Source organism: Suillus clintonianus (genome assembly GCF_016758775.1).
Source record: "Suillus clintonianus strain FC179 chromosome Unknown DEU56scaffold_10, whole genome shotgun sequence".
In the NCBI taxonomy this organism is placed as follows: domain Eukaryota; kingdom Fungi; phylum Basidiomycota; class Agaricomycetes; order Boletales; family Suillaceae; genus Suillus; species Suillus clintonianus.
Genome location: NW_024539234.1, coordinates 1 through 23,723, shown reverse-complemented (window position 1 = coordinate 23,723; position 23,723 = coordinate 1). Strand labels below are relative to the sequence as shown.

The following is a 23,723-nucleotide window of genomic DNA, read 5'->3' as shown; positions in this document are numbered from 1 at the left end:
TCATTGACCGATCGTGGTGCACCATGATCCGATATGATATGGGCTGTACATGTTCAGACTCAAGTCTTGCATCATTCATTGCACATCACAGACTTGTGCGTGAGTCCAAATCACAGTCGGATCCCACTAGTACATGTAGTTCCTCAGTTTAAATTTTCAGTTATCAAGAGTACCTTGTAAGATGTGCCTCCAGTGAGGTCTGATGACTCTGATCCGTTGTGCAGATACATACATGAGGCAGGATGTATCCCGCATTGAGGATCGGCAAATTCGGGGGTTCCTGTCTCAGGCTTGGCCTTTGGCTGCGAAGCCATATTGCCAGCACTGGCTTAGTGGAGATTCGACGGCCTAATTGCGACCTTCTCGGTAAATGACGCTCAGTCGCTGACAAAAGCGCATCGTGGCTCTCATGCGGTCAGCTGTGCTGGCAGTATATAAGTAAACATCACAAACCTGAACAGCTCACTCAATTCCCCTCCAAGTTTCTCTTCTTCAGTTTAACGATTTCTTCACGATTCATCATGTCTACCAACATTTCACTCCGTGCTCTTCTCACTTCATTCTTCATGCTTCTTACGCTTCTATCATGCGCATTATCCGCACCTGTTTCTGCTGTGATGCGTGATGTCTGGGTACCAACAATCATCTCCCCCACATCTGACTCCGCATGGACTGTCGGAGAGACGTACCTCGTCACTTGGGATACGTCCTCAGAACCTTCCCAGGTAACCAATCCTACTGGCAAGATCTACCTTCGCCAGGGCGATGCAACCCAATCTACTCCCATCGAGTCTGGATTTTCGCTTTCGGATGGTGAAGTTTATGTCACAGTCCCTGATGATACCACCGCTGGGACGTACAGGATCGTTTGTAAGTGCCCTGACGCTATCTTAACCCAGTTCATGAAGCTAACGGTAAACTCAGTATTCGGCGACTCTGGAAACTGGAGTGGAGAGTTCCCAATTGCTGCAGCATAGGCTACCTGCAGTGTTTTTTTTCATCAATCTGGCAAAATGCCAATTTACGAGAGCAAAAGATCGGAAGTGAAGAGGTGTACGATTTTGGTGGTTATGAATGGACTCAGACAATGGACTCGGACATGGATAATTGGCATCTCATTGGACTTCTTCGATTTCAACACTTCAATTCTACTGAACTTTGAATTTGCATTACTTTTGTTCTTTTAGCACAACTTCGCTTTTTCTTGTAGGCTGCGGTTCTGCTTTACCTAGTATCACTTTGTGTACCATGGCTATCGTTGTAAAGGCTACTATCTTGTATCATTACCGTAATCCATCTCATCCAGGTTTCGTGACTCGTTATGGGTTACATACTTGGTTAACGTCGATCGTGGGGCTTCGTGGGGTCGTCGATCACTTTGCTTTTCGAATTTGCGTGATTGACCTGTCAACTGAACTCTTGTCAACCGAAAGATGTCTTGGTCACCGTCCACCCCATCGTCTTCACTTCCGGATGCTAGCGATTCACAACTGTTGTCCGGGTCTCTTCCATCACCCGAACCATTCGACTCAGATTTTCATACGGGCCCTGGGGGCGCCGATCTTTCCCTCTCAGAACTCTCACTATTAGACAAGGACACGGAAAATTTTCGGTTTCATGATAGGCCACGTTTCAGTCTACTGGCACCACCTGCCACAACATCACAGACGTTCTCACCTGATCAAAGCAGGATATTAGAGGACGACGAGTATGAAGAAGGAAACGACGATGGCTCTGAAACCGATGCTGATTCAACTATGATTGGAAGGGTTGCCGCTGCAAAGGCACGGGAAGACAAGCTTCAGAGCGATCTCTACGTTCTCAAGAAGCTGAACGCGTCTTTTGCGTTATTTAACGATGCGTTGCGATCTACTCAAACTGCAACTGAGGTGTGTGCTACCGCTAAGCTTGGAAAAAGCCAATGATTATCATGTCTTCTTGTCTATTCGTTCGCTTGTGCAGCAAGTGGCAACTCAACTCGCACAGACGGATGCGCTTCTAGATAAATATGTCAATATGCTTGGAAAGTCAGAAGCCGTGGCGAAGCTGATTTTTGACGAACAATGGGAGGGCGCAGAGGCTGTAAGCTGTATTTCCTTTGGTCAATTTCCAGCGTCTCGCCCCATACCATATCTTCGGCTTGCGACGCGTTTTTCTAACAATTCTCTGTGATTTTGAACCCCACCGTGGCTGATTATGCTTAATTCAAGGATGAGGAGTTACTTCAGAAAGAACGACAGGAGGCCCTTGAACAGGCCCGACTAGAAAAGGAACGCCTTGAGCGGGAAGAGGCAGAACGGAGGGAGGCAGAAGAGTGTGCGCGCGTGGCTGCGGAGGAATCTGCTCGCCGCGAAGCAGAGGAACGTGCACAACGCGAGGCCACGGCAACAAAGGCGCCCCGTGGCCGCGGCATTGGCGTATCAAGTGGAGTCCGGGGCGTTCGCGGAACACGAGCAACAGCAACATCGGCAGCTGCAAGAGGCTCCAAAGGCATTCCTCGTGCAGGTATGTGAATGTGACAACTGAACCACAACCATTGTTCTGATTGCACATATAACACCAGCCTCAATGAGCGCCGCATCGGCAATCCCTCGCAGTCGATCAGCTAGCGCCACGGGAAGCGCCGGAAGCTCAGGCTTGGGCGGTGGAACGAGACCTGGATCATCTGCAAGCCGAGGAACAGGCTTGCCGCGAGGCGCACCCAGGAGAGGCTGAGCCATACTCTTGCATGTTGTGCGTGGGCAGGGTCTTCAAGAAAACTCGCGGCTACTGCACAATGTCATAATAACCAGCCAGAGGCACGCCCTACCACGAACTCGCCACTGCGGTACTCGCCCGACTGCCTGGTGCCGCAAGGCATCCTCATTTGAGAGTAGAAGTCACAGTCACCTTGCAGCCTGGAAGTGGCAGAGCGACCATTACTCACATCATATTGAAGAATCCGTCACAGTCATTAGATTTAGCACCGCTCCAATACCATTCGAGCTCCAATGACGTATCGATGTTGTCAGTAGGAAGTTTCATGTAGCCGAACACACAGACTGCGCTTGTATTTGCAGAGCCAGGGGCGGGTATGCCTTCCTTAGATTGATTCATATTCTCAGGGGGGAGAAATTCATCCAAGAACTACTTACTATATCGCAACACGCCCGGTGCTTTGGACGACCCAAACGCGTCTGTGGCGTGGGAACTCCGACCGTGATCACCCAACGGACGATCTTCGACGTTCGTTGATTTCACTTTTCGACCCCATCATGCTTAGCAAAAAGTTAACCTTGCAAGTTGCATCCGATTCCTTCTCCATGAGAAAATTGTGTGCTTTAAAGCCAGGTGCCAACAAAAATTACAAGAAGACTACCACTCAAGCCATCAGGAATTAAGCCCATAGGATCCTTCTAGCCATGCATCTCGAACAGATATTACAGAACAAGACCAATATAAACAACAATCTGCATCTCGAACAGATATTGCAGAACAAGGCCAATATAAACAACAATCTGCGTTAACAACCATCACCTTCTGGTGGACAAGGCTCAAACTGATCTTCGTCTTATGCTTGACTGATAATCATCCTGCGATGCCTGTCCCTAACTGGTGATCCCTGCATCACAGGGGACGGTCGTCCGAATGTCGACAGCCTATACGAAGAATTGATCAGCAATGGGTATCAATCAAAGATAACAATATCCCAAATTGGTGATAAGAAGAAAGAGATCATCCAGTGCAATTGATAAGGATGTGCGATCGCGCCACGGCGAAAAGGTGATACCAGATTGACCACTTACTCAGACAGGTCTGATGGGACCCTCATCCCTCGTGCAAATGGAGAACGAACATCTGATTCGACACCGTAACTCCTATGCGATACTTGAGGCGTGGAGGAAAATCCTGAAAAAGAAAAGAACTCCTGCTCGCTTGAGGCATCAGAGACCCGCGCTCCGAGATCCCGCACACTGGCTTTTTTGCGAGCCGAGCTCACACTTGATAAAATAGGAGAGACTCCAGCGTCAACGTAGCGAGAATGAACTCTTTCGTTCAATACTGGGGTAGAGGCGGACGCGCTTGCACAGTGCCCATGGCGGCAGCCTGGTGGACAGTGTACGACAACAACGCTGGGCTGTTCAGGCCTTTCAACCGAGTAGACTTCTTGAACATGGTAGGAGTATTCTGAGAACGAGTGTCGATTGTTGGAGGAAATATAACCGGATGCGCGCAGTGATTCAATTGCATCATCTGCGAGTGCGCGACTCTTCCCTTTATTGACAACTCGGCGTCGTGGAAGAGAAGAAATAGATTGTCCATCGTCTTCCGAATAATCGACAGCTGGAAGACCTCGCACAAGACGCGTTGTACGAGGATTCGTTGATTCTGCATCCATCTGGTCATTCTTTCTGCGAGCAGAAACAGCCCCTGGACGAGGTTTGACATTTCCCGGATCAAATGTCCTCGAAGGTGGAATCATGACGCGAGGATCCAAGTCCTCACCTTTGCGGATTTCTTCAAGAGTGGGGTACCGCGCTCCCGTCTCGAATGATGCAGGAGCAGTTGGGTGTCGATGTAGAACTCGAGGTAATGTTTCTTCCACAGACATCATGGATGAAGCGGGGGAAGCTTCGACCCTTCTGATATGAGCAGGGCGAGATTTCATCAGCAAATGCGACACTTCATTCATGCAAGAAGATGTGTAGGATGTATCCTCCACGGTGACTCGCGGTGACAACCTTCTGGGTGATTGAAACAAAGGATCGTCCTCTAGATCCTCGTACTGGGTCACCCCAGTTGGCGGTTCCGGCCGCAACGTTTGGTATGGAGAACGCAATAGAGACACATCATCCCATAGTGTCTGGCGCGACTGCAGAGCGCGATCACTGGCACTGCGATCCACTCGACTTGGAGCCACCGGCTGGAACATGTGACTGCCATCTATCCTATGCCTGGTTCTAGCTGTGGAAGCTGATGCAGCGCCTGCATTTGCTCGGACAGCCTCCACTTCACCCCTTTGCAAAGCTCCGTTCCATACTGCAAGAGCTTCCTCGTGCGTCTCAAAGCTTTGATGAACAGCGCCTGGAACATCTTTTATTTGTCCATGGCATTCTATCCTGAAGAGCGTATGAGCTTCTTTTCGAGAGGACGAGGACAACACGTCTGCGAGAAATTGGCGTATGCCAATATTTTGCGTCGACGCGCTGAATTTGCGAGAATAGGGATTTAAACCTACCAATTCGGATATATACCTGGCCTCAAACCCACGACCACCACATACGATTTCTTCATCAAATGGACTAGAAATAAAGACTAAACACAGAGGCCTCAGAGGATTAAAGAAATGAATACGGCGACTAGCAAAGGAGCAATTTTGAGTTTCGAACTTCGCGTTAGCCAATATTGATCGCGACACGGTCGCAATAACTTATGTAATAGGTTGTCCTCAAATTTAAATAAGTAAGTTGGAGCGCGCCGTGCCATTCCCAAGTGCAAACATTGTTTTCTGCGAGGGAAGAAGTAGAATGATAGGCAGGGCGTCGGTGTAGAGACAGCTGAGATAAAGAGATGGGAGAGCAAATGCTGGGTACAAGCTTAAGCGAGATTACTGGATAAGGAGATGGAAGTCGTGACATATCAATATCACAGTCACGTGCACGTTACTAATTGAAAAATCCAGATCCGAGTCACCGACACAATCATATCTGCTTAAAATCGACTTACTACAGCACACACCATCTCGTGAAGATGGACTTTGTTCCAGGACCTGCTGTTCACCGCGTGCTCTGTGCTGATTGTGGTAAGTCACTTCGATCTTGACATATTCGCTCTGTTGACCCCCATGATCAGGAACACCGATTGTCCCAAATTCTGCCAATTTATGTGTGGCATGTCTTCGCAATACGTGAGTGTCATCGACTGATGCAAGATCATGATTTGAGAGTGCTGTTCTGTGTGTAGCGTAGACATCACGGAGGGCATCCCAAAGCAGTGTGTGTTGTCGCGAACTTTTTGAGCAGCGTGAAGGTACTGATCGCCATCAGCCTCTGTTTCGTTTTGTAGAAATTGCGAGCGTTTTCTATCGCCCCCTCAATCCTGGACCCTTGCTCGGCCAGAATCCCAAGAATTACTGGCGATCTGTCTAAAGAGGCTCAAGGGCTTGAATAAAGTCCGGTTGACGGAAGCTCACTTCATATGGACAGAGCCTCACTCGAAGCGATTACGAGTCTCATTGACGATTCAGAAGGAGGTGTGTACATATGTTTGGGAATGGCATATGTCGCTCACATCGATCAGGTTCTGACATCGACGATACTAGAGCAAATCTTTGAGATTGAATATCTTGTCCAGCACGGACAATGTCCCGACTGCACTAAACTTGCGGCAAAAAATACGTGGAAAGCACTTGTACAAGTGCGACAGAAAGTCTCCCACAAACGGACATTTTTATACCTCGAGCAGCTGATTTTGAAACATGGGACACAAAAGGATACGATATCCGTCAAGGAGGTCAGAGATGGCCTCGATTTCTTCTACAGTCAACGAAGTCATGCGATTAAGATGGTCGAATTCTTAGCTGGGGTTGTTCCAGTCCGGTAAGCTGCGTCACGACGGCTAGAATCATTGGTTCTCATCATACGCAGATCGAAAGGTTCCGAGCAGTTGCTCTCTACAGACACTCACTCGCACACCGCGAACTATAAATTTACCTACTCAGTCGAGATTGTCCCGATTTGCAAGGATGACCTTGTCTGCATTCCTCCAAAACAGGCCCGGCAGATGAGCAACATAAGCCCGATTACCATTTGTACTCGGGTCGGCAACTCTTTCCAGCTCTTAGACCCCGCAACACTGCAAACTTGTGAAATATCAGCGCAGGTTTACTGGAGGGCGCCCTTCGTCTCCCTGGCGACGGTGACAGATCTAGTTGAGTTTACGATCCTGGACGTCGAGCCCACGGGCACCGTCCGTGGCAAACGAGTCTCCGCCGACGCGCAGGTAGCGATGTCGGGTGCATTCAAATCACATGCATCCCACGGTGACCAAGACGCGATCATGGATCTCGAGAGTTCCAGTATGTCGACCCAGATCTTCCACACGCGGACACATCTAGGCGCTATTCTGCAGCCCGGCGACACTGCGCTAGGGTATCATCTCACCAATGCCAACTTCAACTCAGACGACTTCTCATCCCTCCCTTCATCTCGCATTCCGGATATCATACTCGTGAAGAAATCGTACCCGAATCGCAGAAAGAAAAATAAGACAAGAAATTGGAAGCTGCGGAGTATTGCGAAGGAGGCTGGGGAGGAGGGCGAAACTGGGAGCGGGCGGGGTGTTGTTGGACGTATGGGCGGACGGGATCAAAAGAAGGTGGAAGAGGACTATGAGTTGTTCTTGCAGGACCTTGAAGAAGATCCTGAGCTACGTGGGACGGTCAATCTCTATGCGGCTAAGGATACAAAGATGCGCGATGCTACAGATGGAGCACGGAAGAAAGGAGGCCAATATGGAATGGACGTTGATGAAACGGATACAAGTCACAGTACTGCGGCAAATGGAGACGAACAGGATGCAGAGGAGGAAGCTGATTTCCCTGCTGTGAAGCTGGAAGAATTATTAGAGGAGTTTGACGAGATGACGCTTGGAGATTCAGAGGACCCATGATTTCTATGTGATCTTGTTAGGCGCACCCAAAAATGACAATATAAGGAATTCTCAGAATTGTCAGGCTGCTCTTTTCTTCTTCACTGGCGTTTTTGAGGTGTTAGAATTTTTTGAAGACGTCACACATATACCAGGGGCAGGTGAGATGGTGTTGACCCCATCGAGCATGCGTTTGTGCACGGTGATAGCGGCTACGAGAGGTAATTAATATTGTCTGGATTGTCAGATGTTTAACTACGATGTTGATCATATAGAAAACTGTGGACATGAGGGCCGGGCCGATGCTACGAGATACATTCTGCCTACAGCGAAAAGCCGCATCAGATGGATGGACATACTAGCATAATTAGTGCGACAGGGGAAAATACCCAGATTTATTCAAGCCCGGGCCGCAGTTAGTTTGCGTTTGACTCCCGAGACGGGGATGCTCCTGTCCACTCCACCGTTTCAATCACTAGGACATCAGACTAAACCAGAAGAACGCAAACGCTTTCTGTGACCATGTCCAGTGAGGGGGATGGTTTTTGTAGGATGTTGCATGATCATGTCCGTTGTGAGTTAATTTCAAACTTCAAGGTTGCGGACTTCATGCTGAGGAACAATATCAAAACGCACCTTAGAAATTTGTCGTCATTCTTATTGACGTGCTGGCACATACCATGGCTGGGGCAACCGTGACGGCTGGCTTATTAGTGAAACCAGAGGCACTTGGCAAGTGTTGAACGTTGAACGTGGAGCCACTCAGTCACGTTAACGTTCAAATTCTGCCAGGTCACGGAGAATATTTGAATACTACACCTACCATATTTGGTTCGGGTGCAAATGAACTTCGACGCCTACGTACGCCGCAGCTGGCAGCTCACAGAATCATGGTTGCCTGCTGATCCTCACATCTCCGAGACGCTTGCATCTAGTTGTTTATGGGAGTCCATGAACAGAAAGCGCTGCAATCGAGAGCAACTGCCAGGCCACCGAGTATCAACTATCCATGGATCAAGCAGATGTCGTACGACTAGACGAGCTTGAGTGTGACGACACCTCATCATGGCATTTCGCAAACCAACGCCTTACTCGGATGCGGAAGATCATGACTGAGCACGTCTACTAGGAATGGGACCTCCGTCATTTTGAATGAACACGTTTTGAACATCGCTGACCTGCTCTAGGTCCTGGAAAATTAGCCAGGGTAGTGCCCAACGTGTGCTTCATGGTACGCGCGGTGGTGGAGAATAATGGACGCTATCCGACGCGGATATCCTCTGATCCCATCCTAATTCAGAGGTATGTACCTAGCTGTCTCTTTCGCCCCAACTTGAAGCCCGCGGGAGCTTCTATCCTTACCACATCTATATATAACGCTAGCGAACGACCAATTCCCAGATGCAAACCCACCTTCGCAACACTAGGGATCTTCTCAGTCCTATTGTGTGATACACATCATTCCAGGACACTCTTTGGAAAATTGACTTATAAGCAAACTGTCCAGGAGTGCCTAGGCCATTTCATTTCAAACATGTACATGTGCTTGCCAGCTTGGCGCCCAAGCTAGGAGACGGGCGAGTACGAGCGCTGTGTGAACTGGCGCTGTTTCCATGGTGAACATTTTTCTTTTCCTTTGACAGCCCTCGATGACGATTACCAGGTATCTGAGGGTATTGGGTATTATTGTCGGACGAGGAACCAAAATATCCTCAGATGGAATACAAGGTACAAGGTACAAGAACTCCTTCTACGTGCCTGTCCCGCGGGACCTAACGAGTTCCATCCCCTTCAGAGTCCTTGAAGTTCCGAATTCAAACTTTGAAGTACACTTCGTGGAGCTTAATTTTGAGGTCCACATGTGACATGTGCGGCGCGCATCGACTTCAGATCTGCCATTCCTGCGATAACTGATCTTACGGAACGCGATGTAATAGTGGCGGTCGCGATGTATGAGCGCCGTTTTTCGGCAGCGGTCGCGACTTCGAATGCATCGTGCGCTGATCAGCTACTTCTTATTGCCAAAGGTTGCCTCACTGCAGAGGCGCACTGCAAATCGCATAGTGATTCTCACAACTCGCACCTCACAGTCTACTCAACGCGCTCAGCGCACTCGGCCGATATACATGTGCACACATATGACCTCTATTTCCCCCCGATGATCGCGCTTAATATTACCACTCACAGTCCCGGCTCCCAGCTGCCCGAGTTCGGTAGTAGCGCGAGGAAATAAATCGGTGCTACCCTCTTTCAGCCTCTTTCCCATCCTCGTCGGAGACCTCGTGATCAAGAGTTTAAACACACGTGCCCTATCTTCCATTCTGCATTTGCGCTTCATGCGTTCTGAAAACCTTACGATCTCTTACGGCCCACGCTAGCATGTACGATAACCCGGTATGAACGATCAGGTGTGCATGAATGCCGTCATTCTATCGCGAAGGTCCTCGTGAGTCATGATCATTCAAGCTAAACTAATCGCAGCAATCTATGAAATTCTCTGGTTGCGCTGGCAAACGAGAAGCGTTCTAAGTACATGTAGATAGGTATAACTATACACAAAGCCAAGGGTATGACGAAAGAATGTATCGCAAAACGGGATGAGAAGGGTTGATGAGTTGTTACAAGTTGTTACACTGAAGAGTTCCGCATTCGTCAGTAAAAATACATCGGTTAGATACTTGATGGGAACCGCCTGTGAAGAAAAAATTGTACATTCGTGATCAGAAGGCAGAGAGTGAGGACATGAAAGCGGAAAATTCCATGTCCACGCTGGCGAGCTCCAATTTCCCTGGCTCGAACAAGGAAAATTGGGTTTTCGAGAAGAAATCTTCTTGCGGGAACGACGATCCGTCCAAATTTTCTGGGGGACTGAATGTGTTGAAACTGTCCGAGAATCCCTCATTGCAAGGCAGGGGATATGAGTTATTGAAGGAAAATGAACTGGACATGAACGGATTGCCGCCTTCCGCGCATAAGGTATCGAAAGAGCGATCGAGGGGAAAATGGGGCGTGACAGGTGAGGCACAGTAGGGTGATGAAGCTTGCGACCAGTCGCTGCCCTGTGCGGTATCGATAACTAATGAAGGCGTTTGAACCCGCGTCTCGCACGGTGAAGGAGAGAAGTCAGGGAAAGTTGGACCTGCGGACGCTATTGAATTGCCGAACGCTACGTCGAACATGAAAGGATCAAATTCCTACAGAAAAAAAATTGTTAGCGATAGAGAGCCGAACAGCTCGGCGGAACTCACCATTGAAGGTTGTGGTTTCGCAGGGAAAGAATAATCTGATGAAATAAATGAAGATGATGCCGAGACATCGAAGCAGGCGTCTGATGCTAGACCATCAGATCTCGGTGTAAGATCATCACACTGAGATTTCCAAGTTGATGAGAGCGACGGCTGGCTACTCGTTGCACGTACACGACGGGGCGCTGGTGAGGATGAAAGGAATGGCTTGTTCGTTTCGAGATTGTCAATGGGAGCGGATGAAGATCGGCGATATGCCCGAGCAGTAATGGGAGCCTCGAAGCGGGTAACGACCTCAGGAACATGTGTGCGGTCGAATTCTTGAATTGCGTCTTCTAGCTCTTGGCCTTTTTTTCCCTCGACAAGGAGCTCGGCAATTTTCGCGCAACGCTTCATGTCCTTCGGCTCGACTTCCCGAACTTTGCGCTTCTCGGTCCCACCCTTCGCTTTTGTATGAGAAGGGCGGAAAGCATACTGCGGCCACTTCCGCCTATGATCCTCCAATGCCTTCTTTGCCTTTGCGTGCCAGATCTGACGTTCGTCATGTGGCATATTCTGCCACGTAAGACCAATTATCTTTGAAAGTGTGCTATGGTTAGTTTCCACTCCTGTCGATACATGCTGGCTTTTGATGAAGGACGAGCGGAAGAGGATGAAGGCGTTGGGTGGACGGGGGATATGATCGTCGGGACGCTTTTTGCTATGCGTTGGCCGGCGGGACGAACACTCCCCGGTAGGAGTGGGAAAGAGCACAGGTTCAAAAGTAGCTTCAACTGCAAGAGGGGAATCGTTGAAAGTTATGGGCGTTAGGTTCGGTGCAAAGGCAATGCTCTGAGTAGACGCAGGCTCAAGAGGAAGAGTCCATGTTAATTGAGCGCCTACTAAGTTAAAGCAAGCCACCATCAGTATCTAGAAATATATTATGAATGCAATGCAATGTTAAACATACCATCTGAATGTTCGCGCTTCATTGAGCCCCGGGATCTCTCAGCAGGCATTGTAAGGAAGGGAGGTTTCGCTGAAGGAAAAAAAGATAATGTGGGAGCAAAGAGCGAGTGTACCGATAAAGGTGGGCACGAGGCTGATTTCTCGGACGGGAACTTTATATGTGAAGGATATACGTACACGGCAATTTTAGGGTAAAGCCTGGTAAAGCCACGGGCGTTTGATGAAAGTCGGCATAACGGAGGCCATAGAAGGGATTATAAGTGTGGTAGAGTCTATGGACAAGACTTCCTTGAGCGAAAAGCAGCGCGGGCACGGGAATCAATGTTTTTGGCAGTTGTAACCCGAGGCAAGAGATCGTTTCATCAGTTAAGCCCATCCATCTTTGGACTGTCGGACATCTAATCAGTTGATATCTACTTCGCCGCATCATAATCACACACTTGTTTCTCCTTATCGTTCTTACCCATTATTTCTTTTTTCGTACCTTTCCTCATCTTTTTCTTCAACATCCTCCGTCATGTCGGTGCCTCGAGGCCTGCTTCCTCTTCTCGACTGTGTCTCTGGTTAGACAATTTGTACTCACAGGCTTACCAAAAGCATGCGAACTGACCGAATAATCGCGTCAAATCGTAGAATGATCAGCGCAATCAGCCACATAGCGCTCGTTGTCATCATGATATGTCGGTCCGATCTCATGTCCTTTTTCGTTCGACACAGGCTTCGGGTCCTATGCATCTTTCGTCACTACAACCAGGGCCAGGGTTCCGTCAACCGCCACACAATATCTTTGTCTCAATCAAGGACCGTCAAGGATCCACAACTGCACTGGTGCAGCTGTCGAAACATACCAGCCTTTCCAAACGATCGTAAAGCATTGTATCTGCCCAGAGTACATGTGATTAAGTTTCCATTCAGAAAAACCGTCACCAGGACCTCTACAGCCCTTGTCCTCGGTTGCAGTTCGAACAAGGATCTCCCCGTCCTTTTGATGTGGGCACATCCCAACCAAGTACCACATCTTTCGTTCGTCGATCATTGTTGTACTGAGCCGACCGTCCATGTGATATCAACGCAGTCAATTGCAACCTTTTCCAAAATTGAATTATGAGATCACAAACTTGCTACATAAAATCTTTACTGAGACCGGACCGGTAAAGTAGCACATCATACCCGCCGCGCAGGTCGGCATGTCCTGGACCTACATGTCGTCACGATTTGTGTTTGATAAGTCCAAGTGTCACACGAGGCGTAGAGTCGCCGTACTAGACAAGAACTATGAGGGCGCATTATGATGAACTCACTTAAGATTCAAAACAAAGAAGCTTTCAAAGTGGCGATGCCCCGAACATAGATGCTACAGTCTGAGGCTTAGCGGTCACAGCATCTAGATGGTTAGAAGCTGATGAAGGCCATCACTCATCAAAATCACGATGAAGGTGGCGGTGGTCATGATTTTCGCACCGTATTCACGTCACTTCTGAGCTCGGAAATGAAACGGGGCCCCGTACTGCATCGCAGCTCAGGTAAATCATATTGTTACATCGGTTCAACAATGGCTGTATGCTATTGAACTCAGCTAAGACGTCTCCTCATCTGAATCAGTTATTATACGCGCACGATAACGACTTCCCAAGCGTGCAAGTGAATTTTCATAAATACCAAGCAATAAAAAATCTGCTTCGTCGGTTTGTGAAGACTCCTTGGGAGTATGCAAGGGCTCGTCGGCTGTGCTTGAACTTGCAGCAGATTCCTGGGAAGAGTAAGACAATTGACGGTGATGGGGGGATTCTTGTTCATCATCAAGACGCGAAGTTGAAGCAACGGGCTCTGTATCAGAGTGAAAATGATTCTGGGCAGGCCTTTGGACTAAACGGGGACCTGCTATCGCGGCACTTGAGACAATTTGTAAACAGCTCATAAATCAATCAGCACCTTTGAGGCGTTTTCGTGGGGGCTGAGTAACAATATCATCATCACTGCCCTCGCCCGAGCTCTGTTGTTCTCTTTGGGGGCTGGGCGAGGATATGACCTCTGCCTTTCTTTTCCCAGCTACGCGTTTTGCCATGATCTTGTCGCGTAGCTGGCCCAGAGGCGTATCATTATCTGAATCCGATTTCGACTCCGACTCCAAGGTTTGAGAGTCATCCGTGCTCGAGCGAGATGGTAAGAGCCGTTCTGTGTGTGAACCTGACCCCTGCAGGTCGTCGTCGTTGTCGTCAGATGTGGGGTCGGCGCCATAGTCCGATTCAAAATCACTAGCCCCTTCATCATCATCATCAGGGACTACAAAGTCGTCCAGCTCGTACTTATCATCTGGCCCCGCAGACCCACGAACGTCATCCCGCTGATCCACAAGTTCCCCTACGGGATTTTGCACGTTCGCAGGCCGTCTTTTGCGGTATGGCCGTGGAGGGGTCGCGGGGAGCACGTCATGCCTCCCGACTAGGTCTTCCCACTGGGGGCAGGAGTGATTACCGATGGCAGGCGCCGCTAGGGAAGCCACGGCTGAGCCTGATGGCGTCGATTGCCATGCATTATTCCGGTAACGACGATTTGCCTCCACCAGGTTTCGGTACTGCGGGACGAGAGATATAGCGTGAATGTTGCTATGTAGAAAATTAACTTGCCCAGGGTTTATTAGAATTTGAGGGGTGGATGGCCCACCGCATGTAATATTCTGGTACTTGACTGAGTTGTGTGTCTTCATACTCTCCGAAGGGCAAAGGGTAGGCTTCAGGACTTTGAAGTAGTAGTGTTTCATATTGTTCGTTGGCCCTCTTGAAGGCAGCATACTGTAATTATTCTTAGTGATGCTCATATTTACTGAACCGAGTGCTTACCCAGCGGGTATCCCGACATTTAACTCCTGTTGCCCACAACCTGAGGTTACTGGGGATAGAGTCGAGCCGATGACCAGCGTATTTCCCAAACGTGACAATATATGCGCCGGGACTCTCGTCGTTTGATGGACTTGCATTGGCCATATGCCCCATGGTGGTAATCTGAGCGAAGGCGACATATCAGTTCAGTGATCGAGCACGTGATAAAGCAGTCTCCTGAGTCCTAACTCGCAAGTTTTTTGCAACCTTAAACTCAAAACTATGGGAATCCCCCCTACCAGAACTCCCAGAGCGCTGTGATGCGCTACACTGCCGAGCAGACGCGGCTCACAGCGAGCAACGCGAACAATCAAACCACGTTACCTCAGAGTCCAAAGTGATCCTGCGAGCGCACTGAAGGGGTATGCCCATTATTGACGCAGATGTGGACTCATAGAAGCTGTGGGATCCGAGTTGTCGCACAGCTCGGATTGCGCTCTTAGCCTGAGTGAACCTTGAAGCTTTAAAGCTTGAAGAGTTTGAAGACACCAAAGCCACGGGAACGGATCCATTCGAAACTGGCAAGCTTACATTCTCGTAAACAGAAAGATGGTATTCCCGAATCCACGGCGCTGGAATGTGTTATTCAATCCTTCTTTAGCAGTCGAATCCGGTATGGAGGCCCAAAAGCTCGCAGAAGACTTTTACGCGTCGACTAAGGGCAAGGACACGTATCGCACGAATATCTTTGGAGGAAATTGGAATTGGACTGGTGTACAGCGGACAAGAGGGTCGTGCAGACTTTTGGTGTCAACTGTCATCGTAATGACCCATCTGACCAGATATCAACGTTGTCAACGCGCGTTAGAATTGTATCTCGGTGCAGGACAATTGGGTTACATTACTTGGATGACGAAAATGACCGTTATCAGTCTCGTTGCGCTTGGGCCACCCGCCGAAACTTGTAGAAGTCGAAGATTTACATCAATGGTACCAGGAAAAAGAAAAAAAAACGCGACATGTGAACAGGACGGACCGGATCATCACGTAGCTTTAGTTAAATATTAATAATGACTTACTGGAAAATGTATTATACGTTGAGGTGTTAGTCTAGGGTTGCATCTAGCGTCCCAAAAGACTCTTCGATGGCCCATCGATAAGCAGGATAAGCTCAATGTGGTTCTCGATGTGTCTCGTGAGACTACCCATCAGCGCACATTTCCCGACGCTTGCCTTGTATGGCTTAGTTGCTCCGCCAAGACTTCCCGCCCCATATCCCAATTTAGAATTCCCGCCCAGCGCCATCAATGATTTGGCGTCTAACCTTGACTTCTGACCATAAACGACGGTGTTCGCTGTCCCGCCCATAACCTCCGTGTCCATCGCTATCCTCCTCATGATGGCAACAGTAAGCGCGCAAGTAACTTCCCGACGCTCCCTCGTGGGGTATAAAAGACAGGCGCATGATGGTGTTCGAGTCACTGCGCTTCGGTCCCCAATCTCGACTTCAGAGAGCGAGTCACTGCGCTTCCGTACCCAATCCCGCCCCCTCCTCCCTGCATTAAAGCCTCATAACTTGCCCAATCTCCCAAACTCATCTTCGCCACGATGCACTACCGCATGGGTTCTTCTTCCTCTTCACACAGCCACAAGTCTTGGGGGGCACCATCATCTGACCACTCAGGCTGGTCCCCGTGCCTGGCATCCCCGGCACCAATCCCAAACACGCCACACCTACATCCCGTATCGCTCCCGATACCAATTACAAACGCACCCCACCTCCATACGGTGTCCCTCCCGCACCCAAATGCATCCTTGCACCAACCCCCTGTTTCGTGTATGTTTTCTTCTTTTTGTTCATATCTTGCGCAGACCTCTTATCTATTGCTTTTTAGACCAACATTCATCCACGTCCCACTCTTCCATGATAGTCTTGCACACCCTCTTGAGCCTTGGTCCCAATATCATGTTTGACGTCACAAAAGACCTAGCATACGTGCAATTGCGACCAGACTGTTCGCCTACCAGGCTTCAGGAGTTTGCGGTACAACCACGAGTCTCTCGTATGACCATCACTATTCCTGAGCTTCCCGCTTGGACAATAGAGGTCGTGAACCCTCACGGCATCACTGTGAGCGACGTCCTGCTCAAGATACGGGAAACCCTCAACCGAGGTGTTACATCACAAGAGATGCAAATGTACAGACCTTCCCACGCCGTTAACTCCGCTATCAATTGGGCTAGATCGCGCCAACATGCGCAGGGCGTGAAGCGCGTTGACTTTTTGGGCCCCAAAGTTTTATTCGCTGGCCTCGCTAGAGCTCGAGATGGCTCGGACAGCTGGGGTATCTACTTCTCCCAGAGTGTCTGATTCTCGCTGTGCGCAGGTTTCATTGTCTTGTCCTATGTCATCCTTCAACACATTGGCCTTCGGTATATCGGACCCGCCTCCAATGGACTACAATTGTACTTCATCACTACCAGCTCTTCCTTCACTCTGTATCATCATTGAATATTGACCCCTGCATACCCACCCTCTACTCACATTTCATCGCTATCTTGTTGTATCATGGACTACAATTGGACTTCATCACTCCCGGTTCTTACTTCATTTTGTATTATCATTGCCACTACGACTCAATTCTGCACACCCCCTACCCACATTTTTATCGCTATCTTGCTGTATCTCGTTCTCAATGTTTTCGATCTACCGGACTATGGATTGGATAGACTATGTAGTCACGCATATCAGGATACTTATACTTTTACAACCCCCCACGCAACGCAATGTATTTGTATGTAATCGATTTTCGACTCTGAAGCAGCTTGCATCACCAGAGGTTGGTCATGAGTTCATCTCGACCAAAGTTGCCATGACCAGCAAGATTCAGCATTAGCATCATGATATATTCGTGAAGGCCAATGACTGGTGATATAGTCTTTTGTCCATTCAACTCCCCGCCGGTCTTCCGGGACCCGAGTTTGGTACTCCCAGCACTGAGTCCGACCTCGCAGACGTTCGCTCCGATACTGCAGTAACAGCGAAGGTCAGAGCAAGAGCGATGTCGTGCCTCCCAGTCTTTCTATTTCTGAAATCGTGAGCATCATCCCCGAGCTAGGTGGAATCAGCCAGAGCAAGCACCGTACTGTCGCTGACTTTGAGAATATTTTCGAGACGCTCAAGTCAGGTCCAATCACGCCTGTGCCAAGTGCCAAAACGGTCCTATCGACGAGCCTGATGGAACGGTTTAGGATGTTAGGGGTAGTAGCGGTGATCAGACCCAGAGTTTGACAGCTTTCAGTGCCTGATGACTCAAGGTGACAAGAAAAACCTGCGGACTGCGAGCACAGGTCCAAGGAGTTGCTGTTGCTGCTTGACGGTCCTCCTAACCCCAAAGCAGGCGCTTGAGCTATAACAGGCCTCGAAGTCGGTGGCGCTATATTAAAAACCGACGAGCCCAAGGGTCACTCAACGAGACGTATCAGTTGCGAACAGGCGCGTTGAACAGCGTTGCTAATTAACTAGACTTCGTGGATTTCATCTGGATCGATTTCAGAAGAACGTGACATCTTTATTCACCTCGCACCTCCAATCTGTTTCCAGTGCAGTTTAACAGCATAAAGGCGTTAGGGCAATAATTAGATTAGAAAGCATGTACCGTCGTCTATATCTGAAACCATTGAATATAGAAAACATGTCCCAGAAAACAACACGTGATCATCATACGGCAATGTACCCTCCACGGCTCGACTGTCGTGGTCGAACTGTTGAACATAGATGAGATACAACGTCTTGCAACATGTATGGCACTTCGCGCCAGAAGTCTCGATGTCTATAGACTGTTAGGCGGTGCTCCCGAAAAAAGGAATGAATGTGATGCACTCACGGTATAAGATCCACGCCGCGAGCACCATATGTGGAATAGTTATAGTATGCGCCTAGTACGAGATAGGCCGCAAATGCTAGAATAAGGCTAGGTAGTAGGGGGTCAGTCATGTTCCTTGTGTATGAACACTGTGCCACTCACACAAGGAAGAAGAACCCAAGTCCACTGCCCACACTCTGAGTTGGTTTCTCGTCACTATCTCCACCGCCTCCATCCGCAGGCGTGTCTTCATCATCTTCTTGTGGAGATTCCCCATCCTGTGAACCACAAGCTGAGGGTGTACTCCACTCGACATGTGCTGTTCCGTTCTCATATGAGACGAATTTGGGTTCTTCTGCCGCGTCGGCACATAAGAGGGAGAACTTGATAGACTGGGAATCTTCAGAGGAGGAGGGGTATGGGGAGCCGTGAAATGTCAACGAGAGACCTTTCGGTGCTGTGACATTTGTTAAGTATGCATAACAAGAAATCAGATAGAAACTCCACATACAATCAAGCTTTGCATATTCTGGCTCAAGGATGGACGTCGATGCAATAGGTATGACAGCAATCACCCGGTCATCCAGCGAGGTCTTCTTGTTCGTCGTCCTTAAACATGCCCTTGTCCCAGACTCGCACTGGGTTTTGACATTAACATTAATATTGACATGGTTGGGTTATCACGAATTGAACTTGCCTGTTCATCGTCTGGCACACCCTTCATTGATTTCAGGTCCTTGCACAACTTAAATCTGAGTTCATCCACCATAGTTGTAGGCGGCGATTCCCGTGTCCTGGTCAATGTCTGCGTGCTCTTCAGCGGCGTTAGGTCCCAGTTCATCCCTCCAGTCGCCACATGGCAATCAAAGTCTGCTGCCATTACAAAGACTGTGGTGGATAACAACAAAAGTAAGGATAACATATTGGAAGGTAATGACTGAGATATGATGTGCCGTAGAATCATGGCTATGTGGAATCCGGAGGGGAAAGATGAAGGGCGAAACGAGTTGCAAAGTACTCGAATTACGTAAGACACGCGTGCGCGTCCCTTAAATGTCATTTCCACTCAGGCAGCTACATCAGTTACCATCCCCCGAACAAGCACGTTTGCAGGAAATCAAGCATGGCAGGACTGGAACAACTTGTGCAGATGATATATCATGAGAGGCAGCAGGAAGGATCAAATCTTTGTGCGCAGCATGCGCTCAATTCCCTGCTACGTATGTGCATCATCGCCGTTGCTTGATGCTGGTGCTCATTGACGCTCGTTTCGCCATTCCCAGAGGGAAACTATGTCGGTATCCTTCTTTCAGTTGGCAATCGTGTACTCACCTGTGTTATCGCAACAGTTCACAGCGCCCGATCTCTCTGAATTCGCTCGAAAGATGGACGCGCTGGAGGAGTACTCACGTTACGACGACGCCACTCGAGCACGCACAAGTACCAATATGGATGATACAGGCAATCTATTTTGGATTTTCGGCTTTATGAAGCGCTAATGATTTCGCAGGATTTTTCTCCGTGCAAGTGTTAGAAGAAGCACTCAATGTCTGGAATCTTAGGTCTGTCCAATTGACGGTCCATATCTGGTGCATCGCCTTATGCTTATGATCTCTATTCTAGCCTCGTTCGTTGGCGTTCTGAAGCTATGAAGCCATATCAGAATGAGCCGCAGTACGTCAACAATGAGTTTTATCTCTCGTTCCTCATCATTTTGTCCTACCCCCAGTAACCAAACCGCATTCGTACTCAATCAGAATCAGCACTGGTACACATTGCGACGATTTGGAGATCTCTCTATTCCAGGTGATGGCCACTGGTTCAACCTCGATTCCACTAAGCGCCAGCCACAATGGATCAGCAAACTCTACCTTGGCATGTTCTTGCAACAAGCTGAGAGTGATGGATACTCTATTTTTACAGTCACGCAGATCGATCCAGATGCACACTCTCAGATTCCCCACGTAGACGCAGACGCTATCGCATCTACTTTACCAGATCCTACTTCAACTTCTTCGACACCACAGGATGACGCGGAACTTGGATTTGAGAATGAAGATATGGAGCTGCAAGCAGCCTTGCAAGCATCTTTGGTGGGTTCTGGAGAAGTCGGTAGTTCACGGGCTATGCCGGGTTTCTACCCTCCCGCGCACGCTAGATTATCCGCCGATATCCGCGGATCGAGTTCATCGAGTTCGGCCAGAAGAGCTATGCCAGGCATTCCTCCCAACCAAGACCCGTACGGAAATGCTGACGTTGACCCGATTACTGCTTCCATGGAGCGTGATCGTGTACTCATGGAGCGCATGCGACGTGAGCAAGAATTTGGGTTTAGACAGCAGTATGAGGAGGAGGCTGCACGGTTTGGAAGTCGGCAGCCGCCATACGGACCACAAGCACAAGGTAGCCATGAAGACGAACATTTTCGTCGTGCGATTACGGATTCGCTAGCAGAACGACACGCCAGAGGAGACATTGATGATGATGATTCCGAAGACTCGGACTACGTGCCTACTCCCGAAGCAAGGACATCGTATGGCACGGGTCAGCAGGACCGGGTTTATGATGATGACGATGCCAACTTCCAGGCTGCACTAAGAGCATCATTGGAGAGTGCACCTCCTGAATTTATCCCTCTTCCAGTACAACCACTTCGGGCACGACAATCGCCGCCTTCGCCTCATATCGCTGCTACTTTCGAGGATAGCGAGATAGATGGTCGATCTGAGGCAGATACTAGTACGATTGCATCGGAATCGGAAGCCCCAGAAGAAGCTGTAAGTGTGGAAGAGATGCGTAGGAGAAGGCTCGCAAGATTTGGCGGTTGAGACATTGGCCGGGAATAATCATACAACCAGCAGTGCGTCGCGTTAAAAATCACAAATTCTCAGAATATAATACAGTACGAGACGCTCTCCATTGTGCGAAGGACCTGAACTACTTCCTTTCCGCATCCCCCATGCCCATGGTTTGCTTGGCCTTGTCCGTCAAAGATTCCTACCAAGATTCTTCAGTCACAAATAAACAAGCCGACTAATTTAACTCACTTGGCCTTCGTTGGAGTTTCCGCTCAGCGTGTCGCCGGCCTTCTGGGTGGCAGATTTATCGCTCTGAAATCAAACCGTCAGCTTCAATCTAAATCTTGGAACATGTTAGGGGCTAACCTGCGGTTGCAAAGTAGAGGCGATAGAATCAGACACTCCTTTGACCTGCTCGCCAGCTTTCTCGGTCATCGACTTCTGAGAGTCGGGCTAGACAGCGTCAGGCGAGGATTAAAATCAAAGGGAAAGTTATTCTGACCTTCACAGAAGCAGCAGCCTTGTCGGTCATAGATTGACGTCCAGTGTCAGCCATTATGAAGATGATATTGATTGTAAAGTAAAGTTGTTATGTGTGTGCGTGTGTGTAAAGAGGGAGGTGAGTTAAGGAAGAGAGTCGAATATCCTTCACCTTATATACCTTTTGGAACTGGCGGGAAAGCTGTGCAAGCCTACAAGGTGACGCCGGTATGACGCTCGTCTTGGAGAGTCAATCATTTCGCCTTATTTGGCAAGCGGTTAGAATGACGCGACGCGTTGCGCGGTGACGCCGCTGACACGTAAACGGGTGCGTGTCAGACTCTATCCTAAATGCGCTGACTTTGGGTTACATTCCGATTCCCGCCTTGTAGTGTGATAACAGATCAACATCTGTGACCCTCGGCCTTTTTTTTCCAATGGGGAGGTAAGCTAGTGTATGAAGTGAAGAGAGTGTGGTCGAGCTCCGACGGTCTTCTCCACCTTCTACAGTGAGTTTCCTCAGCGTTTCGTACTATCTGGCACAAGAGTTCATCATAACAATTACAGCCTGCTGTGCCCGGCTGAACCTCGATCTCATTGTCATACTGAAACTGCCGCGCAGTGATGTGCAAAGAAAGGTGATATCTTCGACGGAAAGTGCGCCATTTAACGTATTCCACTATTTGTTCTCAATGGGACTACTAGGTACACGAGCCTCAATCACTTCAAAAGAACTGGGAAGCGGAAAACAACGATTTATCGACGCTCTTGAAAATATTGCAAATGGGAGATGTTTTTCTCATCCGTTGCGGAGGTTACTTTGCGGTCTGTATAGTAGCGATCAACGCCAGAGATTTGATCATGCCATGCAAGAAAGCCCCGTACTTCCCTGTGAGTCCTTTCACCTTTGTTGTTTGGTTTTGGGTTGATAGCTCCTTGAATACCCGGAGGACTGTCAGAATGAGATAAAATTCTTGTAGGATGCAAAACTCGTCATGATCGATCCTGATTGCAGTCATACGGGTAAGTTTGTCGGGCGTTATTTGCTTTGAATTTCCCTTGCTAAAAATCTGTAGCTGGGGGAGGATCAAACGTACAGGATGAGGAGTTCGTGCAAGCAGGCGAACCTTGGGTTCAAGCTACTTCAGAAATCATCTACAAAGCCGTGTATATTAACGAAGCGTGTAAGCTAGTCAATCTCGTATCTACAAGTCAAAAGCTGGTGATACAGCAAGCAAGATCATGGCCATTGATCGGCGATCAAAATACTGCACTCACACGCCCTGCTGTTGTACAACTTATCGGTGAGTGCTCTCGGTCCCTGTTCCCACCAAACGCCAGTGCCGAGGAACTCAAAACAATGTTTTTTCTATCTTTAGGTGTGTAAGGATTACCAAGCCGCTACCACCGGAAACAGCCGAACCACCACTCACCTCAACCGCCACCTCAGTTCGCCGCCAATGTCGACCAGCACGATCCACGATATCGTTTACCGTTAATTACTCGCCGTTACCGACCTATTCGACGTCCAGAACCATTCTCTCGTCAACATCACCCTATTCGCAACCTAACCATTCCATATCTGTCAACAAAACCTATGCATCTCTCGTTACTCCATTACACGATACCCATTCCTACCACTACCCACTCAGTTTCCTCACCCTTTTTCTTAATTTTCACTATTCTACCCTGTCAGGCGCAACGCCACTCCCTTCAGCCTCCGTCGCCACATATTCGTTCGGCTCAATCGTACCCGAGGACCCTTACCGTTTTGCAGTATAAGTAGCCCATGTACAATCCTTACATGCAGCGCAATAATAACCAGCATCGAAGTTTCATTCTCGCACTCGCTATTCAACAAGACTCCTTCCTAGTTCACAACTAACATCTCTATCTTGCTCCATTCCTTATCTTCGCGCTCGTTCTCTGTCAACTAAC

At 48.8% G+C, this 23,723-nt stretch overlaps 10 protein-coding genes across 10 annotated transcripts; 5 read left to right on the top strand and 5 right to left on the bottom strand.

The window, feature by feature from the left end:
• The first annotated feature begins 462 nt into the window (after positions 1 to 462).
• On the top strand, positions 463 to 1,387 carry DEU56DRAFT_779590 (uncharacterized protein). Its single transcript, XM_041351896.1, has 2 exons — positions 463 to 870; positions 925 to 1,387. Exons 1-2 carry the CDS (start codon positions 522 to 524, stop codon positions 975 to 977), a joined length of 402 nt encoding a protein of 133 aa, XP_041212583.1. The 5' UTR covers positions 463 to 521; the 3' UTR covers positions 978 to 1,387.
• On the top strand, positions 1,388 to 3,082 carry DEU56DRAFT_779588 (uncharacterized protein). The gene is made up of 4 exons (XM_041351895.1): positions 1,388 to 1,889; positions 1,963 to 2,082; positions 2,211 to 2,505; positions 2,564 to 3,082. Exons 1-4 carry the CDS (start codon positions 1,434 to 1,436, stop codon positions 2,713 to 2,715), a joined length of 1,023 nt encoding a protein of 340 aa, XP_041212582.1. The 5' UTR covers positions 1,388 to 1,433; the 3' UTR covers positions 2,716 to 3,082.
• Positions 3,083 to 3,303: 221 nt separating this feature from the next.
• Positions 3,304 to 5,356, bottom strand: DEU56DRAFT_779587 (uncharacterized protein). Its single transcript, XM_041351894.1, has 3 exons — positions 5,219 to 5,356; positions 3,786 to 5,099; positions 3,304 to 3,638 (listed from the first exon to the last, which is right to left on the bottom strand). The coding sequence occupies exons 1-3, from the start codon at positions 5,272 to 5,274 to the stop codon at positions 3,551 to 3,553; spliced, it is 1,458 nt and encodes a 485-aa protein (XP_041212581.1). The 5' UTR covers positions 5,275 to 5,356; the 3' UTR covers positions 3,304 to 3,550.
• A 332-nt stretch (positions 5,357 to 5,688) lies between these two features.
• DEU56DRAFT_779583 (NMD3 family-domain-containing protein) lies at positions 5,689 to 7,707 on the top strand. The gene is made up of 6 exons (XM_041351893.1): positions 5,689 to 5,782; positions 5,833 to 5,887; positions 5,944 to 5,975; positions 6,027 to 6,232; positions 6,280 to 6,578; positions 6,627 to 7,707. Exons 1-6 carry the CDS (start codon positions 5,731 to 5,733, stop codon positions 7,648 to 7,650), a joined length of 1,668 nt encoding a protein of 555 aa, XP_041212580.1. The 5' UTR covers positions 5,689 to 5,730; the 3' UTR covers positions 7,651 to 7,707.
• A 2,642-nt stretch (positions 7,708 to 10,349) lies between these two features.
• DEU56DRAFT_729083 (uncharacterized protein) lies at positions 10,350 to 11,872 on the bottom strand (the record flags this gene model as incomplete). The annotated part of the gene is made up of 3 exons (XM_041348077.1): positions 10,350 to 10,823; positions 10,878 to 11,755; positions 11,824 to 11,872. The coding sequence occupies 3 exons, from the start codon at positions 11,870 to 11,872 to the stop codon at positions 10,350 to 10,352; spliced, it is 1,401 nt and encodes a 466-aa protein (XP_041212579.1).
• Positions 11,873 to 13,743: 1,871 nt separating this feature from the next.
• On the bottom strand, positions 13,744 to 15,054 carry DEU56DRAFT_922536 (uncharacterized protein; the record flags this gene model as incomplete). The annotated part of the gene is made up of 3 exons (XM_041358520.1): positions 14,663 to 15,054; positions 14,487 to 14,614; positions 13,744 to 14,428 (listed from the first exon to the last, which is right to left on the bottom strand). Exons 1-3 carry the CDS (start codon positions 14,813 to 14,815, stop codon positions 13,744 to 13,746), a joined length of 966 nt encoding a protein of 321 aa, XP_041212578.1. The 5' UTR covers positions 14,816 to 15,054.
• Positions 15,055 to 16,249: 1,195 nt separating this feature from the next.
• DEU56DRAFT_898796 (uncharacterized protein) lies at positions 16,250 to 17,012 on the top strand (the record flags this gene model as incomplete). Its single annotated transcript, XM_041356474.1, has 2 exons — positions 16,250 to 16,478; positions 16,537 to 17,012. 2 exons carry the CDS (start codon positions 16,250 to 16,252, stop codon positions 17,010 to 17,012), a joined length of 705 nt encoding a protein of 234 aa, XP_041212577.1.
• Positions 17,013 to 18,114: 1,102 nt separating this feature from the next.
• Positions 18,115 to 19,521, bottom strand: DEU56DRAFT_898795 (putative autophagy protein Atg27). The gene is made up of 5 exons (XM_041356473.1): positions 19,205 to 19,521; positions 19,019 to 19,145; positions 18,670 to 18,964; positions 18,529 to 18,615; positions 18,115 to 18,474 (listed from the first exon to the last, which is right to left on the bottom strand). The coding sequence occupies exons 1-5, from the start codon at positions 19,469 to 19,471 to the stop codon at positions 18,363 to 18,365; spliced, it is 888 nt and encodes a 295-aa protein (XP_041212576.1). The 5' UTR covers positions 19,472 to 19,521; the 3' UTR covers positions 18,115 to 18,362.
• Positions 19,522 to 19,562: 41 nt separating this feature from the next.
• On the top strand, positions 19,563 to 21,523 carry DEU56DRAFT_25215 (Josephin-domain-containing protein). The gene is made up of 6 exons (XM_041345302.1): positions 19,563 to 19,727; positions 19,791 to 19,801; positions 19,857 to 19,968; positions 20,018 to 20,069; positions 20,131 to 20,181; positions 20,237 to 21,523. Exons 1-6 carry the CDS (start codon positions 19,631 to 19,633, stop codon positions 21,333 to 21,335), a joined length of 1,422 nt encoding a protein of 473 aa, XP_041212575.1. The 5' UTR covers positions 19,563 to 19,630; the 3' UTR covers positions 21,336 to 21,523.
• DEU56DRAFT_729038 (heat shock protein 9/12-domain-containing protein) lies at positions 21,445 to 21,861 on the bottom strand (the record flags this gene model as incomplete). The annotated part of the gene is made up of 4 exons (XM_041348072.1): positions 21,445 to 21,504; positions 21,555 to 21,617; positions 21,672 to 21,758; positions 21,808 to 21,861. The coding sequence occupies 4 exons, from the start codon at positions 21,859 to 21,861 to the stop codon at positions 21,445 to 21,447; spliced, it is 264 nt and encodes an 87-aa protein (XP_041212574.1).
• Positions 21,862 to 23,723: the final 1,862 nt, after the last annotated feature.

Excerpts from the sequence above, each read along its gene's own strand:
- DEU56DRAFT_779590 (XM_041351896.1), top strand. The coding sequence starts at position 522 with ATGTCTACCAACATTTCACTCCGTGCTCTTCTCACTTCATTCTTCATG. Across the intron at positions 871-924 it reads TGGGACGTACAGGATCGTTT|TATTCGGCGACTCTGGAAAC; the intron begins GTAAGTGCCCTG and ends CGGTAAACTCAG.
- DEU56DRAFT_779587 (XM_041351894.1), bottom strand. The coding sequence starts at position 5,274 with ATGAAGAAATCGTATGTGGTGGTCGTGGGTTTGAGGCCAGGTATATAT. Across the intron at positions 5,100-5,218 it reads CCAGGTATATATCCGAATTG|GATAGAATGCCATGGACAAA; the intron begins GTAGGTTTAAAT and ends TACGCTCTTCAG. Across the intron at positions 3,639-3,785 it reads GTCCCATCAGACCTGTCTGA|GCTGTCGACATTCGGACGAC; the intron begins GTAAGTGGTCAA and ends TTCTTCGTATAG.
- DEU56DRAFT_898795 (XM_041356473.1), bottom strand. The coding sequence starts at position 19,471 with ATGATTCTACGGCACATCATATCTCAGTCATTACCTTCCAATATGTTA. Across the intron at positions 19,146-19,204 it reads GTGTGCCAGACGATGAACAG|TGCGAGTCTGGGACAAGGGC; the intron begins GCAAGTTCAATT and ends GTCAAAACCCAG. Across the intron at positions 18,475-18,528 it reads CGCGGCGTGGATCTTATACC|ACATCGAGACTTCTGGCGCG; the intron begins GTGAGTGCATCA and ends AACAGTCTATAG.
- DEU56DRAFT_25215 (XM_041345302.1), top strand. The coding sequence starts at position 19,631 with ATGGCAGGACTGGAACAACTTGTGCAGATGATATATCATGAGAGGCAG. Across the intron at positions 20,070-20,130 it reads CTCAATGTCTGGAATCTTAG|CCTCGTTCGTTGGCGTTCTG; the intron begins GTCTGTCCAATT and ends TCTCTATTCTAG. Across the intron at positions 20,182-20,236 it reads CCATATCAGAATGAGCCGCA|TAACCAAACCGCATTCGTAC; the intron begins GTACGTCAACAA and ends TCCTACCCCCAG.
- DEU56DRAFT_779588 (XM_041351895.1), top strand. The coding sequence starts at position 1,434 with ATGTCTTGGTCACCGTCCACCCCATCGTCTTCACTTCCGGATGCTAGC. Across the intron at positions 1,890-1,962 it reads CTACTCAAACTGCAACTGAG|CAAGTGGCAACTCAACTCGC; the intron begins GTGTGTGCTACC and ends TCGCTTGTGCAG. Across the intron at positions 2,083-2,210 it reads AATGGGAGGGCGCAGAGGCT|GATGAGGAGTTACTTCAGAA; the intron begins GTAAGCTGTATT and ends GCTTAATTCAAG.
- DEU56DRAFT_779583 (XM_041351893.1), top strand. The coding sequence starts at position 5,731 with ATGGACTTTGTTCCAGGACCTGCTGTTCACCGCGTGCTCTGTGCTGAT. Across the intron at positions 5,783-5,832 it reads CGTGCTCTGTGCTGATTGTG|GAACACCGATTGTCCCAAAT; the intron begins GTAAGTCACTTC and ends CCCCATGATCAG. Across the intron at positions 5,976-6,026 it reads GGAGGGCATCCCAAAGCAGT|CCTCTGTTTCGTTTTGTAGA; the intron begins GTGTGTTGTCGC and ends GATCGCCATCAG.